The 15,704-nt window shown below is 61.8% G+C and overlaps 3 protein-coding genes across 3 annotated transcripts; 1 reads left to right on the top strand and 2 right to left on the bottom strand.

Annotated features, from left to right (window-relative positions):
- Nucleotides 1-891: 891 nt before the first annotated feature.
- LOC148225038 (uncharacterized) lies at nt 892-4,957 on the top strand. The gene is made up of 4 exons (XM_088154810.1): nt 892-1,338; nt 2,189-2,309; nt 2,698-2,811; nt 3,493-4,957. The coding sequence occupies exons 1-4, from the start codon at nt 892-894 to the stop codon at nt 4,515-4,517; spliced, it is 1,707 nt and encodes a 568-aa protein (XP_088010936.1). The 3' UTR covers nt 4,518-4,957.
- A 386-nt stretch (nt 4,958-5,343) lies between these two features.
- On the bottom strand, nt 5,344-12,210 carry LOC106862789 (uncharacterized). Its single transcript, XM_014892004.2, has 6 exons — nt 11,951-12,210; nt 11,693-11,819; nt 11,075-11,260; nt 9,402-10,271; nt 8,676-8,783; nt 5,344-8,042 (listed from the first exon to the last, which is right to left on the bottom strand). Exons 1-6 carry the CDS (start codon nt 12,182-12,184, stop codon nt 7,000-7,002), a joined length of 2,568 nt encoding a protein of 855 aa, XP_014747490.2. The 5' UTR covers nt 12,185-12,210; the 3' UTR covers nt 5,344-6,999.
- A 1,445-nt stretch (nt 12,211-13,655) lies between these two features.
- LOC148225039 (uncharacterized) lies at nt 13,656-14,999 on the bottom strand. Its single transcript, XM_088176223.1, has 4 exons — nt 14,844-14,999; nt 14,371-14,424; nt 14,190-14,273; nt 13,656-14,008 (listed from the first exon to the last, which is right to left on the bottom strand). Exons 1-4 carry the CDS (start codon nt 14,949-14,951, stop codon nt 13,937-13,939), a joined length of 318 nt encoding a protein of 105 aa, XP_088032349.1. The 5' UTR covers nt 14,952-14,999; the 3' UTR covers nt 13,656-13,936.
- Between the last annotated feature and the right edge of the window lie 705 nt (nt 15,000-15,704).

Genomic DNA, 15,704 nt, shown 5'->3' on the forward strand with positions numbered 1-15,704 from the left:
CAGGGGTGGGGATGGGATGAGAGGGGATATGGATGGATGGATGGAATGGAGGTGGATGAGAATGAGATGGATGTAGGGATGGGATTGGGATGTGACAGAATGAGATGGGGATGGGGATGGGGATGGGGATGGGGATGGGGATGGGGATGGGGATGGGGATGGGGATGGGGATGGGGATGGGACTGATAGAGCCTGGCTCTTCGCTGTGGGACCCAGCAGCAGGACAAGAACAGGCAGGAAACTGATGCCCAGAAAGTTCCAAGTGGACTGGAGGAAGAACTTCCCTGTGCAGTGACTGAGCCATGGAACACGTTGTCCAGAGATTGTGGAGCCTCCCTCACTGAAGATATTCCAGAATAGTCTGGACACAATCCTGTGCTCTGGGATAACCCTGACTGAGCAGGGAGGTGACACCAGATGAGCCACTGTGGTCCCTTCCAAGCTGACCCATTCTGGGATGGGATGGGATGGGGCTGGAGATGGGATGGGATGGGGCTGGAGATGGGATGGCGGTGTAGATGGGGTGGGATAGGGCTGTAGATGGGATGGGGCTGTAAACGGGATGGGGCTGTAGGTGGGATGGATTAGGGCTGTAGATGGGATGGCATGGGGCTGTAGATGGGATGGATTAGAGCTGTAGATGGGATGGATTAAGGCTGTAGATGGGATGTGGCTGTAGATGGGATGTGGCTGTAGATGGGATGGATTAGGGCTGTAGATGGGATGGATTAGGGCTGTAGATGGGATGGATTAAGGCTGTAGATGGGATGTGGCTCTGAACAGGCTGGGGCCGGCCCGGGCCGGGGTCTCGGTGCGGCTGCCGCGGGCGGGGCGGCGCGGGCGGCGCGGGGCCGGCAGGGGGCGCTGCGGCGGCCGCTGTGAGGGGCGGCCATGGCCCGGTGGGGCCGCGCTCAGGTACCGGCGGGACCCCGCGGCACCGGCACCCCCGTACCCCCGGCGGGACCCCGGGCCCGGCCGCCCCTCACCGCCCTCTTCCCCCCGCAGCAGGACCCCGAGTGGGCGCCCGAGGCCTGGCAGGGCGCGGGCCCCGATCCCGGCGCGGGCCCCGGCGGGGCGGCCCCGGCGGGGCTGTCTCTGCGGGCGGTGGCGGCGGCGGAGCGGCGGCTGGAGCGGAGCGTGGAGGCGGCGGAGCGGCGGCTGGAGCGGCTGGAGCGGCGCGTGGCGGGGCTGGAGCGCACGGTGCGGGCCGGCGGGGCCCGGCTGGCCGCGCTCCTCAGGGACAACTCCCGCCGCCTCCGCCGCATCCAGCGCCAGCTCCGCCGCTGCCGCTGCGGGGGCACCGGCACCGGCACCGGCAGCGCCCGGGAGAGGACACAGGTAACCGCGACGGGGCCCAGGGAACCGGGACGGGCCCACACGGTGACAGGATGGGCCCGGGGGACAGGAACCAGCCCCAGGGAATGGGGAAAGGGATGGGTGCCAGGGAATGGGGATCAGGCTGAGCCCACGGTAAGAGGGACAAGCTCTGAGGAATGGGGACGGGGACATGCCAGCGGTGACAGGGACAAGCTCCGGGTAACAGGGATGGGGGTGAGCCCATGGTGAGAGGGATGGGTTCATGGTAATGAGGATGAGTCCCAGGGAACAGGGATGTCCCCTCAGTGACCGGGATGGGGTGTAGGTAATGGGGACAAGCCCCAGCTGATGTGGAAACAGGGACATTCCTACGGTGACAAACGGGGACAAACCCCAGCTAATGAGAATGTGCCGAAGATGGACAGGGATGTGTCCCAGCTCACAAGGATGTGCCCAGGGTGACAAGGACAGGCCGCAGGTGACAGAGATGTGCCCAAAGTGCCCCAGGTGGCTGTGTGGCCATGGATGTGCTGTTGGCTCTCAGGAGCTGCACGGGGCCAGATGGACACGGCTCCTCTGATGCTTGTGCCTGTCTCCAGGGAAGAGGGTGAGCAGAACACCTGCCCCAAGTGTTTCAGCCATGTTGGGCTGATGTGGGATGGTGCCACCAGTCCCACTCCCACCTGAGGGGTCACTGCTCACCTGGCTGCTGGGATGGATCCTGGGAATCTGCCCCAGGAACAGCTGAGCCTTGCTGCGATGTCTGGGAATGTCTCCTGTGACATGGCTCTGTCCATAGGAGCTCCAGACCTCCAGGGGCTCGGGGAGGGGCTCAGTGGGGACCCCCAGGTGGAGCCTCCTGTACTTCCAGGTGCCAGCAGCGGGCAAGGGTGAGGCGGACGCTCTGCCAGAGCAGGAATTGGGGAGCGTGGACATCCGGGAGCTTCGTGGGATCGCCAGGAAGGGGAATTATGAGGCCATGGTCCCTCTCGGTGAGGATCACTCAGATCATGTCAGAAGCATCGTCATCCCTGGGCTGGTGCAGCTTCCAAACCCTCCCCACGTGGAACATGGGGAGATTCCAGGTGACATGTCCTGCAGCCCACCAGCACTGTTCCTGCACTGTTTTTTCCTGGGATATGGGCTGTAAATGGATCACCCTGCAGGCATTTGCTGCAGAGTCCTACATTTTAGTGCTTATTAATTTTGGGCTGAAATTGTAGAGCTTGAATGTTTACCAGGCACTTCCTGGATAAGCAAAAATCACATGCTTGGTGCGGCTACCAGTGGCCTGTGTGATCAGATGTCCTGGAATTCCAGGACCCCGCTTTGGCTGGTCCCCACTGCCAGCAGTTCATCCCATTGCTCCCTCCTTCCCAGAGTCCGAGGATGCTGGTTCCAAACCTGCACTGCTGCCACCAGCCGAGGACAGGGAGGATCCAGGGAGCCCCGGGCTGCCAGAGAAGGGAGCGGTGCCAGGACAGCTTGGTGACAGTGAGTGACAGCGAGGGGGGCTGAGGATGGGCACTGACAACCCACCCGGACTGGGCAGAGTTCTTAAGGATGGAAAATGGGAAAACCTGGGGCAAGGCTCAGTGAGGATGGCTCTGGCATTGGGTACCTGTGGGTGGATGCTCCTTCCTGCTTTGGGGAGGCTTTGCTTTGATCCTTTTCCCTGGATTCACCCACTTAAACTCTGCCATTCCTGATGGGGTTCTTTCCAGGATGGAGGACTCTGCACCTCAGCTTTGCCTTCACATTCTCTCTGGTTTGGCCTTTGTGTCAGGATGGTATTGTCAGTCCGTAGTGTCCATTGAGTCCAGCATGCCCAGGGCAGTGGTGGGTGAAGTCTCCATTCCTGGAAGGATTTAAAAACTGTGTGCATGTAGCAGCTGGGGACACGGGTCAGTGGTGGCCTTGGCAGTGCTTGGTTGATGATTGGACTTGTTAATCTTGGAGGCCTTTGCAAACCTCACTATTTCTGTGATTCCGTGATGTCCCTGAGGTCCAACAAGCTGCCCTGACAATCCCCTTTCATCTTATCTCCTCTTGGGAATCCCTTCCTGCTCCCTTTCATTCTTTGCCAGTCCCTCTCTGCTCTGCTCCTGCTTCCACTCTGGAGCTGCAGGTACGGGAGGACTTCCTTTCCCAGGATGAACTGCAGTCTCTCCACAGGTGAGATGATCGTGATCAAGACAGAAGAGCAGCAGCCGCAGGAGGACGGAGCTGAGCTCCTGGCACTGCCGATGGTGCCCACGGTCAGGCTGGACGAGGAGGTTCCCCTCAGCCAGGAGCAGCCGGTTTCCTGGGAGAGCCACGGCGTGGCCGGGCCCAAGGCGGCCGCAGCGGGCTTGGGGGAATTCTGCCTGGGGGAATTCAAGCCAGTGGTGGTGCCGGTGGAAGCTCACCCTGCCCCGGGCCTGCCCTTCCCCACCGAGCACGTGCTGGGCGCGGGCACGGAGCAGCCGTTCGCCCTTGCCCAGGGAATGCCGCTGGGAGAAGACCCCGCGGCCGAGGTGGCCTCGCCGCAGCCCGGCTGGGAGCAGCAGAGTCCCCAGGACGATCCTGGGGCGCTGTCGCCGGGCTGGAAGAGCGTCCGGCTGACACGGAACCTCCTGGCGCGGCAGCAGAGCCGGGCGAGGAAGAGCAACGGCTCCTTCATCTGCACGTCCTGCGGGAAGAGCCTGGCCCACCACGCCGCGCTGCTGCGGCACCAGCGCCTGCACACGGGCGAGCGGCCCTTCCAGTGCCCGGCCTGCGGCAAGAGCTTCAACGAGAAATCCAACCTCAACAAGCACTACCGGATCCACACCGGGGAGCGGCCGTACCGCTGCCCCGCCTGCGGCAAGGGCTTCGTGCAGAAGCACCACCTGCAGAAGCACCAGCGCATCCACGGGCCGCAGCTCCGCAGCGCGTGGCCGGGCCGGCCGGCGCGGGCCAGCGCCACCGGCGAGCGGCTCTACCGCTGCATCGAGTGCGCCGAGAGCTTCCCCCAGAAAACGTCGCTGGAGGAGCACCAGCGCCGGCACACCCAGCAACGCCCCTTCCAGTGCCACGGCTGCACCAAGAGCTTCCGGCACCGGCAATCGCTCAACCATCACCAGAAGGTGCACGCCGTGGCCACCTCTCCGGCCGGCAGCTTGCCAGGACACGAGCCGGAGTTGGAGCCCTGCGAGGCTCTGAGCCAGGATAATCGGTAGCCAGAGGGCTGGAGAAGGGAAGGGACAGTGGTTCTTCCGCGTGGGACACCGGGCAGCAGGGACTTGGGGAAGTACCGGGAGTTTGTCCGTGATGCTGTAGGACTTGTGGCACCACCTGGGTCTCAGGAGGAGGAGCAGGAGGAGGAGGGAGCCTCCTGTGCTGTTCCGGCAGGGAAGGGCCCAGGGCGGGATGGGACTGGCCACGAGGCAGCAGAGGAGGCGAGGGTCAGCGGCTGGAGCCGAGCCGGGCGGTGCCGCTGCCCCTAGGTTCAGCAGAGGAGCGGCTGTGCCGGATCCCAGGGTGAAACTGGGGTTGTTTGAACACCAGCACTGTGCAGGGAGCGGTCAGTGGCCTGGGGGCAGCTGATAGCCCTGAGAAGGCTGTGGGGGCTGGGTGGCAGGACCAGCCGCAAAGAGAATCACATAAAAGACTGAGCTGACCTGGTCTCCTGTTGTGCTCCTGGGCGGGCTGGGGGTTGACATCCCTGGCTCAACAGGGAGGGGGCCATGGGGGAGGAATGCAGAGCTACCTGCTGGGAATGTGTGATGGGAATGTGAAGCTGTCTCACAGGAATCCCCCACAGGATTCTCCATACAATCTGGGCACCACGGGACTCCCTGGCAGTGCTGAGGGACCCATGGTAGTCAGGGCCTCTCCATCCCTTGCCCTTCCCTGCTCCGCTCGGCAGCTTGTCCTTCCTGGCTTGGATTCCACAACTCTCCCAGTGCCCTGGGGCTCTGGAGCTGCTGGCAGTGACTCCCAAAACCCTCCTGCTGGCTGATCCCAGTTCTGCGCCCACAGTACAGCCCCCAAAGCAGCCAACCATAGAGACAAATACTTTATTGATTCCACAGCCTGAGAAAGGGATCAGGAATGTCATAGAAAATGCTGCTCCGGGTCACAGCAGATGCCAGGCTGGGGCTGCTGGCCCTTCTGCTGGACTGGGGTTATTCACCCACTGGAACGCCAGCACACCAGCTCAGCCATGCCCCTGGGATCAACTAGGGAGCACTTGGATCTCTACCTGGGCAGGGATAACCAGCCACTGGCTCACTGCCAGATCCATGGTCACATGTCCACAAGGCATCAAACATCCCCCCTCTGCCACTGTCACCCCTCCCGGCTCCTGCTGCAGTCTGGGAATGCTCCACACTGCAATCCCAGGGGCAGGAATTGTGAGACACCAGCCCAGAGGAGCAGTGGGATGTCGTGTATTCCCGTGGAGCAGCTTGGATGCTGCTGTCTGTCCCATGGAGCAGGAGGTGGCTGAGGGTCACACCTGGATGTAGCACAGGTGTTCCCTCAGCTCCCAAAGCTTCCCGTAGCAGCACCATCACACCTTGGGAGTGACTTGGAATGAAAGATGGGAAAAGCCTACCAGTGTTCACTGCTCAGAGATCTCAGGATATCAAATAATTACATCAAACAACTCAAAGAAAACAAGAAAAAACCCTGGAAAACTAAATGCAAGAGTCCCAGCAGCTGCTCCATTGGGTCCATGTGGCAATGGCTCTGGATGGGATGAGCTCCCTGTGCACACCCAGCATGTGGGGCTCTGGCCAGGACATTGCCCTGGTGGCTCTGGGGACACCAGAGCAGCGCCAGGCCTGGCTTCCATTGGCTGCCTCTGGGCAGGCCCCCCTCTCCCCGCATGAGGTAGCTGCAGAACTGTTTTCCCATAGGATTCATTCTGGTGGGATTCTGGGCAAAAGGGGACGAGCTGCGGTTGGGAGAATAGGAGTTTCCTCCAGAGCTGAGGCGCTGCTCTGTGCAGGCGTATCCATGAGGATCAGGGGTGCTGCTGCAGCATGGGGCTGGCTGACCCGTCAAGTATTCCTAAAATCACTCTGCACCCATGCAGGATGGTCCCGAGGGTGCCTGTGGCTTCCCTGCCGGGATCCCTGGAATATGCCAGCACAGAATATTGGGGTTTGCTTTGTCCTATGGATCTTCCAGTGCAAAGCTCCAGTGTTCCCAACCCGCTGGAGGGGGTGTTGGCTGATGTCCCCAGGGTGGAGGATGGCAAGGGTGGCCAGGACGTGGTGGAGTCTCAGAGATGTCACTCTCCATCTGGTGTCTCAGGAAGCTTGGTCCATGGAGCAAAGGGCTGTTTGGGAATGCTGTCAGCTCCTTTCCCTTCTCCCTGCCCTCTTCAATTGTGTTCCCAAAAGCAAGGGGTCAGCTCCAACATCAAGGAATGCAAAAGCTTTGCTCCTGTTTGACCAGGATTCACCTGGTCATTTCTCAGGAATGTCAGCTTAGGAAAATTCCAAGCATCAGCCAACAGGAACAACTCCGTGGAATGGTGAAGCATTATGGATCGCTGCAGGCTTCTGCAACTTGCTCTCTGTTGTGGTCTCCAAGCTTCCCATTCTTTCTACAACCCAAGAAGCTCCTAAAACGCAGCAGATTCCCAATCCCGGTGTCCCACCAGGTGCAAACCCAACAAACTCGCAGCTTCTCTCTGGGGACACGCACAGCTCAGATCTGTCCCAGGGTCATTTCTGAAGCCACTGCCCTCGATCCCAGCTGGACTACGGGCTGCACGGCTTTCCTGATGCAGTCAGGGAGCGGGGAGCCTTTGCCCGGGCTCTCCAGTGGTGTCGCTCCCAACAGCAGCACATTGGGCAGGCTCGGTTTTGCAGCCTCAGGGCTGCCTTTCCCTTGGGAAAGGCTCCTGTCGGCCTCGGGTGCCCCGTGCTGCAGGGATGCCGGGATAGCGGCAGGGGGCTGGGCGTTGGCCTCCCTCTGGAGCGCGGCCAGAGCCCGCTCGTGGATCTTCTTGTGGCGCAGGAGGTGATTGCTGCGGGTGAAACACTTGTTGCAGGAGCTGCAGCAGTAGGGCCGGTCCCGCGCGTGGGTCTGCAGGTGCCGCCGCAGCGACATGGAGCAGGACAGGAACTTCTTGCAGTAGGGACACTTCACCCTGGAATCGGGCGGCCGCGTGAACCCGGAGCCAGGCAGGCCCTCTCTGTCCGGCTCCTCCTTGGGCTGGCCCAGCCAGGCTCCCCCAGCGTGGCCAGCGCTGCCCAGCCCGTGGGTGCCACCGCACAGGTCCCTGCGCGGGCGGATGCGCAGCTCGGGGTGGACGTTGCCCCAGACCTTGGCCCCGAAGGCCCTGTCCTTGACGTGGATGCTGCGGTGAAGGTCCAGGTGCCGTTTGTTGCTGAAGCCGATCTCGCACACGGGGCACTCGTAGGGCCCCTCCTTGGCGTGGCTGCGCTGGTGGATGATGAGGTTGATCTTGAGGCGGAAGCGCTTCCCGCACTCCGTGCAGGGATGGGACCATTCCCGCACGTACCCACGCCGGCAGTTGCCCATCAGGAGGTTGCTGGTCTCGCACCGGTTCGGCTTCTTCTTGCTCTTGGCTTTCACCAGCTCGTTTTTGGGACATTTCTGGATCTCTGAGCCGGGAGAGGGTGTGGATTCCTCTGCCAGCAGCTCAGGCTCCTCTTCCTTCACCTTGATGTCCCCGGGAGCAGCCCCTTCGCACAGCGTTTCATCTTCCATGGGTGAGGCTTCCTCTGGAACAGAGAGACACCTGTTGGTGCCAGCACGGGTGTGACACAGCACCCCTTTGTGCTGGCACTGCTGAGCACCTCCAGTCCCGGGGGCAGCTCTAGGCTTCTCACTGAGAAGACATTGAGGGCTGGGAAGAGAACAGAGCTGGGAAGGGGCTGGAGCACCAGGAGTGGCTGAAGGAGCTGGGAAAGGGGCTCAGCCTGGAGAAAAGGAGGCTCAGGGGGGCCCTTCTGGATCTGCACAACTCCCTGACAGGAGGGGACAGCCGGGGGGGTCGGGCTCTGCTCTCAGGGAACAGTGACAGGGCAAGGGGAAATGGCCTCAAGCTGTGCCAGGGGAGGTTCAGGTTGCATGTTGGGAAAATTCCTTCCCCAAAAAGGCTGTCTAGCCCTGGCACAGCAGCCCAGGGCAGGGATGGAGTGTCCATCCCTGAAGGGTTCCCAGGCTGAGCCCTCTGTGGGTGCCATTGGGACCAGTGGCACAAGGGACCCACATCTAAACCCACAAGATGTTGCAGGAAAAAATAAAAGGAACCCCAGAAACTTCATTTTCCCTCCCAATTTATGCCCATAAGCTCTGGAAGCTGCTTCCCACCTTCCTGCCAGGCCCCGTGTCCCCAGCACAGGGTGACTCACCAGTGTCAGGCTCTGCCGGGTCCTCCTCCATCTCCAGGTCCTCCTCTGCCACCATCCCTGGCTGATGGTCCCCCAGGGACATCACGTTCATCATCAGGATGGGGAATTCTGTTTGCAGGGAACAGGGATTTGAAAGACCCATGGAGACCTCCCAGGTCCCAGCTCCAGCATTATGAACCAGGGATTGCTGGGAGTGTGTGGAAGAGCTGGAGAAAGCTGCACCTCAAGAGCCAGGATGTGGATCAGCCATCAGGAAAATTCCTTCTGGAAAGGGCTATCCAGCCCTGCAACAGGCAGTGGTGGAGTCCCTGTTCCAGCAGGGATTTAGAAGCCGTGTGGATGTGGCACCTGGGGACATGGGGCCTTGGCAGTGCTGGGGCAGAGCTGGACCCAGTGGTCTCAGAGGGCTTTTCCAACCCCAGCAATTCTATGGAAAGGCTGGAAGGTGTCAGGAGTGAAGCCACACATGAACCAAAAGCAGAGGGAGGGCTGGGAGGAAGGACACCAAGATGCCACATGCCATCACCTCATGGAGAAGCCTCGCCTCACCACCTCCATAGCTTACATTCCCATGTCCAGACTCTCGTCCACCATCCCATGACAGCATCCCAAGGCTCCCTGGAAATGCCTCTCCAACACCAGGGCCGTGCCCTCTGCCCTGGACACCACCAGAGCCCCAGAGAGCTGGGGAAGGGGAAGTACATCCCTGGCACCCCTGAAACTCACCTGGGCCAGCTTCTGTGGGCATGGCATCCTCTCCCAAAGCCTCTTCCTGCTGCTCCATCTCTTCTGGTGTCTGTGGGGGCTTCTGATTGTTGGGGGCACCTGTCTGGGGGTCCCCAGTCTGTGTCTGAGGCAGTGTCTGGCTGTCCCCAGTGTGTGCCTGTGGGGACTTCGGGCTGTTCCCAATCTGTGTCCGTGGGAGTTTTGGGCTGTTCCCACTCTGTGTCCTTGGGGACTTTGGGCTGTTCTCAATCTGTGTCCTTGGGGACTTTGGGCTGTTCCCACTCCGTGTCCATGTGGACTTAGGGCTGTCCCCAGTCTGTGTCTGTGGGGTTTTTGGGCTGTCCTCAGTCTGTATCTGTAGGTTTTTCTGGCTGTTCCCACTCCGTGTCCATGTGGACTTAGGGCTGTCCCCATTCTGTGTCCATGGGGTTTTTGGGCTGTCCTCAGTCTGTGTCTGCAGGGTTTTCTGGCTGTTCCCACTCCGTGTCCATGAGGACTTTGGGCTGTCCCTAGTGTGTGTTTGTGGGGGGTTCTGGCTGTCCCCAGTCTGTGTCTGTGGGGTTTTCTGGCTGTTCCCACTCCGTGTCCATGAGGACTTTGGGCTGTCCCTAATCTGTGTCTGTGGGGGGTTCTGGCTGTCTCTAGTCTGGGTCTGTGGGGTTTTTTGGCTGTTCCCACTCCGTGTCCGTGGGGATTTTGGGCTGTTCCCAGTCTGTGTCTCTGGGGGTTCCTGGCTGTGTCCAGTCTGTATCTGTAGGGTTTTCTGGCTGTCCCCATTCTGTGTCCATGAGGGTTCTGGACCCTTTTCGTTGCTGGTCTCTTCATCCCTCTTGATGCAGGTCCGGCCGTTGGGCTTGGACTTGGCACCATCTGCTCCCAGGGCAGAGAACACGGGCTTTATTAGGATTTGGCTGCCAGATTCCCAAAGTGACCCTTGTCCCCTCTCCCAGCCCCAGCAGACACACAAACAGAGACTCCAACCCCAATGGCAGAGCCGCCTCCTTGGCCCCGTGGCAGGATCCACACAGGACAGAAGCTCCGAGTAACAGACCATGAACCCCAAAGGAAACATCCCTGTGTCCCTTTTCCTTTCCTCCAATCCAACCCCCAAACTCCCACCTGGGTTCCAGGTGAGTTTTCCCATGGGACAGCACCTGCCCAGCTTTTCCTGGAGTGCCTTTAACCTTCCTAGCTCCTGAATCCTGCAGGAAAGAGCCCTCAGCCACGGCTCTTCCCATATCTCTGCTGTTCCTAGCTCTGTCTGGGTGTGTCTTCCCCTTTCCAGCACCTCCCTCTTCCCGCCCAGCTCTCCCAGTCTAAATCCATGCCCCGAGGCTCCCCAGACTCTGTTTTCCCAGGACAAGCAGAGCAGCTCCAGCCTCCTCCTCCCACCTCAGCTCCCAGTTCCTCACTTTCCAGCATGTTTCCTGTTCCTCTACAGCAGGCATGAATGTTTCTGGAAGCCCCAGTCTTACAGGAAGCCTTTCCTACTGCTCCAGACCCTCCTGAAGGCTTTGACTTCTTTTCTCTGTAGGATTCATCCAACCAAGCACAACCATTCCTCTTGGAATGAAGATTCACGGTGCTCCGGGGTGCTTTAATCCATGGAGTGAGCACTTCCTTCCTAACAAAGGCGAGATCTCCAGGAACAGCCACCTCCTCCTGGCACCCACCTGGGGCAGCTTCCATGGGGGTTTCATCTCCTGGAGCCTCATCCGCCTTGTCCATCTCTTCTGCTGCCTGGAGGGGCTCCTGATCATCCCCCGACCGTGTCCATGGGGGCTCCTGACCCTCTTTGTCACTGAGCTCTTCATCCCTCTCTATCCGGGACAGGATGTCAGGCTTGGACACGGCGTAGTCTGGGCATGGGGCAGAGGATGGGGGGGCTTATTAAGATCTGACCATGTCTTTAGCTAAGCACATTCCAGCAGTGACCCTTGTCCCCTATCCCAGTCCTGGCAGAGACACAAACACCTTATCCCTACTCCAAACACTTCCTTGTCTCCAAGGCAAGATCCATTCCCAAACACAGATGCAGCTGAGGCAGAGAGGATCTTACCAGCAGAACATGAACTAAAATCCCAAATGAGGGAAAACCTTTGGCTGGAACATTTCCCTCTAGTGGAAGTCAGGGACACCCTCCACTATCCCAGGTTGCTCCAAGCCCCATCCAGCCTGGCCCTGGACGCTTCCAGGGATGTGGGTAACCTGTGCCAGGGCCTCACCACCTCACAGCCTTCCAAACCCAGGCTACTCCATGATTCCACAAGCTACAGCCCCCCAAACCTTACCCAGGGACACCAAGGTCTCGTAGTTGCCCCTCATCACGGCCCTGTACAGATCCTTCTGCCAGCGCTCCAGCCTCTCCCACTCCAGCTCATTGAAATACACCGAGATATCATCGAAGGTGAGCGGCACCTGGAATGACACAGAACTCCCCTGGAACCACGGGGCTCGGGACACGTCCAGCCCCACTATGGGGACAAGCAGGAGCTCGGCCCCCAACCTTCCACAGTCCCACAGGATCCCGGGGAAGTTGCTGTTGCTACCTTAGGGATCTCCCCTCTGGAGGTGGGGGGCAGGCGCAGGATCCAGAAGTTCCTGTTCTTGAGGAGGTTCTCCAGGTTGAGCAGCCGCTGCTGCAGCTGCCCGTAGCCCTGCAGGACGGTGCCCAGGGCGGCCAGGCCGCTGCCCAGCTCCCCGACCAGGTTCTCGCAGGCCAGGAGCCGCCGCTCCGCTCGCTCCGTGCGGCTCTGCAGCTCCTGCAGCTCCGACGGGGCCATGCCCGGCACTGCCTTCTGCCGGAGGCTGCCCGACACCTGCGGGGGACTCAGGGTTAGGGGTTTGGCCACGACCCTGGCCAAAGGGTGGCCAGGGAATGGCCACCTGCTCAGGACCCCCGGGAGCCCCGAGGGATTTCCCCAGATCCCAATTCCGCAGGGATATGGCTTCCACCCCCGCGTGCCCCTATGCCCACCTTCCCAAGGACCAAAGGGAAACCCCCTGAATAGGCACCCCAGGGGAACCCCCAGGACCAGCACCTTTGGGGGGGGTTCCACAGTTCCACCTCTCCCAGGACCAGCATCCCTCGGAGATCCCTTCATCCCTGTGAACTGGCATCCCTGGGGCATCCTCCCATCCTCCTGAGCTGTCATCCATTCCCAGGATCCAGAGGGACAACCCCGACTCCCAGAGCCAACACCCCTGGCGGTTTCCCTAGCCCACCTCCCCTGGGGGACCCCTCAATCCCCCCGAACCAGCTCTCCCGGAGACCCCCGAATTGTCACCCTCCAGGAACAACCATGCCACCTCCCTTCCCCCATGCCCAGGACTCTGAGAGAACCCCCAAACCCCCAGTCCCACTTCCCCCGTGGGACCCCCTCAGCCCCTGGCCCAGCACCGCTGCGGCCCGCCCCGTCCCGTGTCCTGTCGCGCATCCCGGCCCGTGGCCCGTGGCCCGGGCGGGCCCTGACCTGCGCGGGCCCCCGGCGGGACATGGCCGCGGCCGCCACCGCCGCCTCGGGTCCCCTGCGCGCCCGCGCCGCCACCGGGCCCGCAGGGGGCGCCGTCCGCCAGAGCGGCACCGCGCAGGAAGCGGCGCCCCCCGGCGGGCGGGAGGAGCAAGAGCAGGGCTGGCGGGGCGGGGCCTGGAGGGGCGGGGGTTACGTCAGGGGGCGTGGCGGTAACGGGGCGGGGCCAGGCGATGGGCGGGGCCAGATGCCCAAGGCTACCACGGCCGCACCCCTGGACCCCTCCGGACACTCGCCGGGCCCTGAACTGGGGGCCCTGCGGGACCCCCAGGGCCAGCCCCACTTCCTCTGGAACCAGCATTCCATTCCTGAGGACCCGCTGCATCTCTGTCATCCATTCTTGGGAATCCGCCATTCCCCTGAACTGGGAGCCCTGAGGGACCCCCAGGACCGCCATCGCTGGGGGGTCCTCCAGCCCCACCTCCCCTTGGACTAGCATTCCTGGGGGATCTCCCTATCCCTGTGATCCAGCATTCTAGGGGATCTTCCGCATCCTTGAACTGACATTCCTGAGGGACCCCCAGGATCAGCACCTCTGGAGGGTCCCCCAGCCCCACGGTCCCTGGGGTCCCCCTGCAATCCCCCTGTGCAGACACCCACGGGTTGGCTCAGACCTCTGGTGTCCCCAGTGTCCCCACACTCCCGCCCAGCCCAGCCCAGCGCGGGGTAGCTCTGTCGGGGGTCGCCCACCCTATGTGTGTCCCCCCCAAACACATCCGCTTCCTCTGGTGTGCCGGCTTTATTTGGGGGCTTGGCAAAGCGGGGGCATCTGCCCCACAGGCATTTTGGGGGGTGGGAAGGGCGGGGGGCTCAGCTCAGAGCAGGGAGCAGGCGGCTGAGCTCTCTCCTGGCGTGAGGCTGCTCCCAGTGTCCAGCAGCATTCCCAGGCTCGGGCATCGCTCCCGCAGTGCTCTCGGGTGCTCGGTGACTCCTGCAACGCCTCGCGGGGGCTGCCAGGGGGTCCCCGCCGGGCCCGGGGTCCTGCTGAGGCTTCGTTGTCACCTGTCACAGCAGCGGGATGTGCCTGGGGTGTCCCGCGGGCTGGGCCGGCTCCAGGCTCTCCCTCCTGGCTCTGCCCTGCGGGAGTGAGCGCGGCGTCAAATGGAGCCTTGGGAGAGGGAGATGCCATCCCACCCCACCCCATGTCATCTACAGCCCCATCCCATCTACAGCCCCATCCCATCTACAGCCCCGTCCCATCCCCATTCCCATCCCCATTCCCATCCCATCCCCGGGCAGCTCCGGGACACTCCGGTACCTCCAGACCCTTCCCGCTCCGTGCCCGCCTGCCCGGCTGAGCCGCATCCTCCTCACGGGAATTCCAGGGCATCGACTGCGACTCCTGCGGGACAGACGCGGGTGTGGGAGCCACCATCCCGTGACCCCAGATCCCGCTCCCCGCATTCCCGAATCCCCGCATCCCGGCGGCGCCGGCTCACCTCGCTCAGCACGGAGAAGCAGCCGGAGCAGGGTCTGTGCGGCCGCCGCCGGCCCTGCGGAGGAAAAGGTCGGGTCGGGATCTCCCGGAGCGCGGCGCTGGGAACGCGAGCAGCACCGGGAGCTGCCCGTGGAGCTGGAGGTGATGGGATCGCCGCTGAACCCCGTCCCGCCGTGTCCACCCCGTGCCCCCTCGTCTTCCCCGGGATCTTTGGAAGTTTGTGCGATGCCGCGGCTCCGAGGGGCCGGGGCCGCGCCAGGGACCGGGAATGCCGAGCCCAGCCCCGCAGGGACGCGGAGGTTGGAAAAGCTGTGGAAAGGCTGCGCCCTGGGATTTGCTCCGGGCACTCGGGCAGGGCGCGGTACCGGGGCAGCCCCGAGGAGCGGGACGGGGCCCCGCGGTGCCGAGCTCTGGCATTCCCCGCATTCCCAGCCCCGTTATTCCCAGTTTTACCCCTCCCCATACACTACCGACCTCTCTCCCGCGTGCCGCCATGCCGGGGTCGCCGTGGTCAGCTCCGGCTCCGGCCACTCCGGCCACGGCCACGGCGGCGGTGACAGCGCAGAGCAGCCACAGCCTCATGGTGTCACCGCGGCTGTCCCGGAGCCGCGGCCACTGCCCCGGCTGGACATTGGCCCCGATGTCACCACGGTGACCCCGGAAAAGTCAATTCAGCAGCCAGAGCTGCTGGATACAGGGAGAGGACAGGGCCAGTTCTGGATAAGGGATGAGCTGGAGGAAACTTTTCTCCAAAACTCTGTCTTGGGGGTCCTGCTCTTCCTGCACCCCTCTCATGGAGTCCTAGAATCCTGGGATGTCCTGGGCTGGGAGGGAATGCAAGGATCGTCCAGCCTTCTATCAACAGCAATCCCAGAGCCTGCTTCCATTGCTCCCGTAACGCTCCCACAATTCCAGGTGCTGGGATTGTCATCAAACCTAACCAGACTCGCTGTATCCGTTTAGAGATAAGCAATTAGTCATGGCCACTCCCAAGGATCCCCAGGATCGCTGGAATTTGATTCATTCCCAGTTTCTGGCATTTGGTGGCACAGATGTGAAGGGTCCAGGCAAGGGAATTCCATACGGAATTCCAGGGGATAGATGGAGACTACTTGCACGGGGTTGGTGGGAAGGGAATCGTGGAGAAGCTGCACACGGGAGATACGGAATCGTCGGGAAATTTATCCAAGAAAAGACGGAAATCTGGAGGAGGCTTATCCAGGAGCCAGCAGGGAGGGATGTGAGGGCAGCGGGGAATACCAGCTCAGGCCTCAGGCAAGGCCACGGGAAAACCGGAGTCGGGATCAGATCTGAGACAATCTATGTTGGAAAACC

The sequence above is a fragment of the Sturnus vulgaris genome, chromosome 1 (assembly GCF_052056855.1).
Source record: "Sturnus vulgaris isolate bStuVul1 chromosome 1, bStuVul1.hap1, whole genome shotgun sequence".
NCBI classification, from domain to species: Eukaryota; Metazoa; Chordata; class Aves; order Passeriformes; family Sturnidae; genus Sturnus; species Sturnus vulgaris.

Excerpts from the sequence above, each read along its gene's own strand:
- LOC148225038 (XM_088154810.1), top strand. The coding sequence starts at position 892 with ATGGCCCGGTGGGGCCGCGCTCAGGTACCGGCGGGACCCCGCGGCACC. Across the intron at positions 2,310-2,697 it reads TGAGGCCATGGTCCCTCTCG|AGTCCGAGGATGCTGGTTCC; the intron begins GTGAGGATCACT and ends CCTCCTTCCCAG. Across the intron at positions 2,812-3,492 it reads GCCAGGACAGCTTGGTGACA|GTGAGATGATCGTGATCAAG; the intron begins GTGAGTGACAGC and ends GTCTCTCCACAG.
- LOC106862789 (XM_014892004.2), bottom strand. The coding sequence starts at position 12,184 with ATGGCCCCGTCGGAGCTGCAGGAGCTGCAGAGCCGCACGGAGCGAGCG. Across the intron at positions 11,820-11,950 it reads CCAGAGGGGAGATCCCTAAG|GTGCCGCTCACCTTCGATGA; the intron begins GTAGCAACAGCA and ends GTGTCATTCCAG. Across the intron at positions 8,784-9,401 it reads GCCCACAGAAGCTGGCCCAG|AATTCCCCATCCTGATGATG; the intron begins GTGAGTTTCAGG and ends CCCTGCAAACAG.
- LOC148225039 (XM_088176223.1), bottom strand. The coding sequence starts at position 14,951 with ATGAGGCTGTGGCTGCTCTGCGCTGTCACCGCCGCCGTGGCCGTGGCC. Across the intron at positions 14,425-14,843 it reads TGGCGGCACGCGGGAGAGAG|GGCCGGCGGCGGCCGCACAG; the intron begins GTCGGTAGTGTA and ends TTTCCTCCGCAG. Across the intron at positions 14,009-14,189 it reads GGAGCGGGAAGGGTCTGGAG|GGCAGAGCCAGGAGGGAGAG; the intron begins GTACCGGAGTGT and ends TCACTCCCGCAG.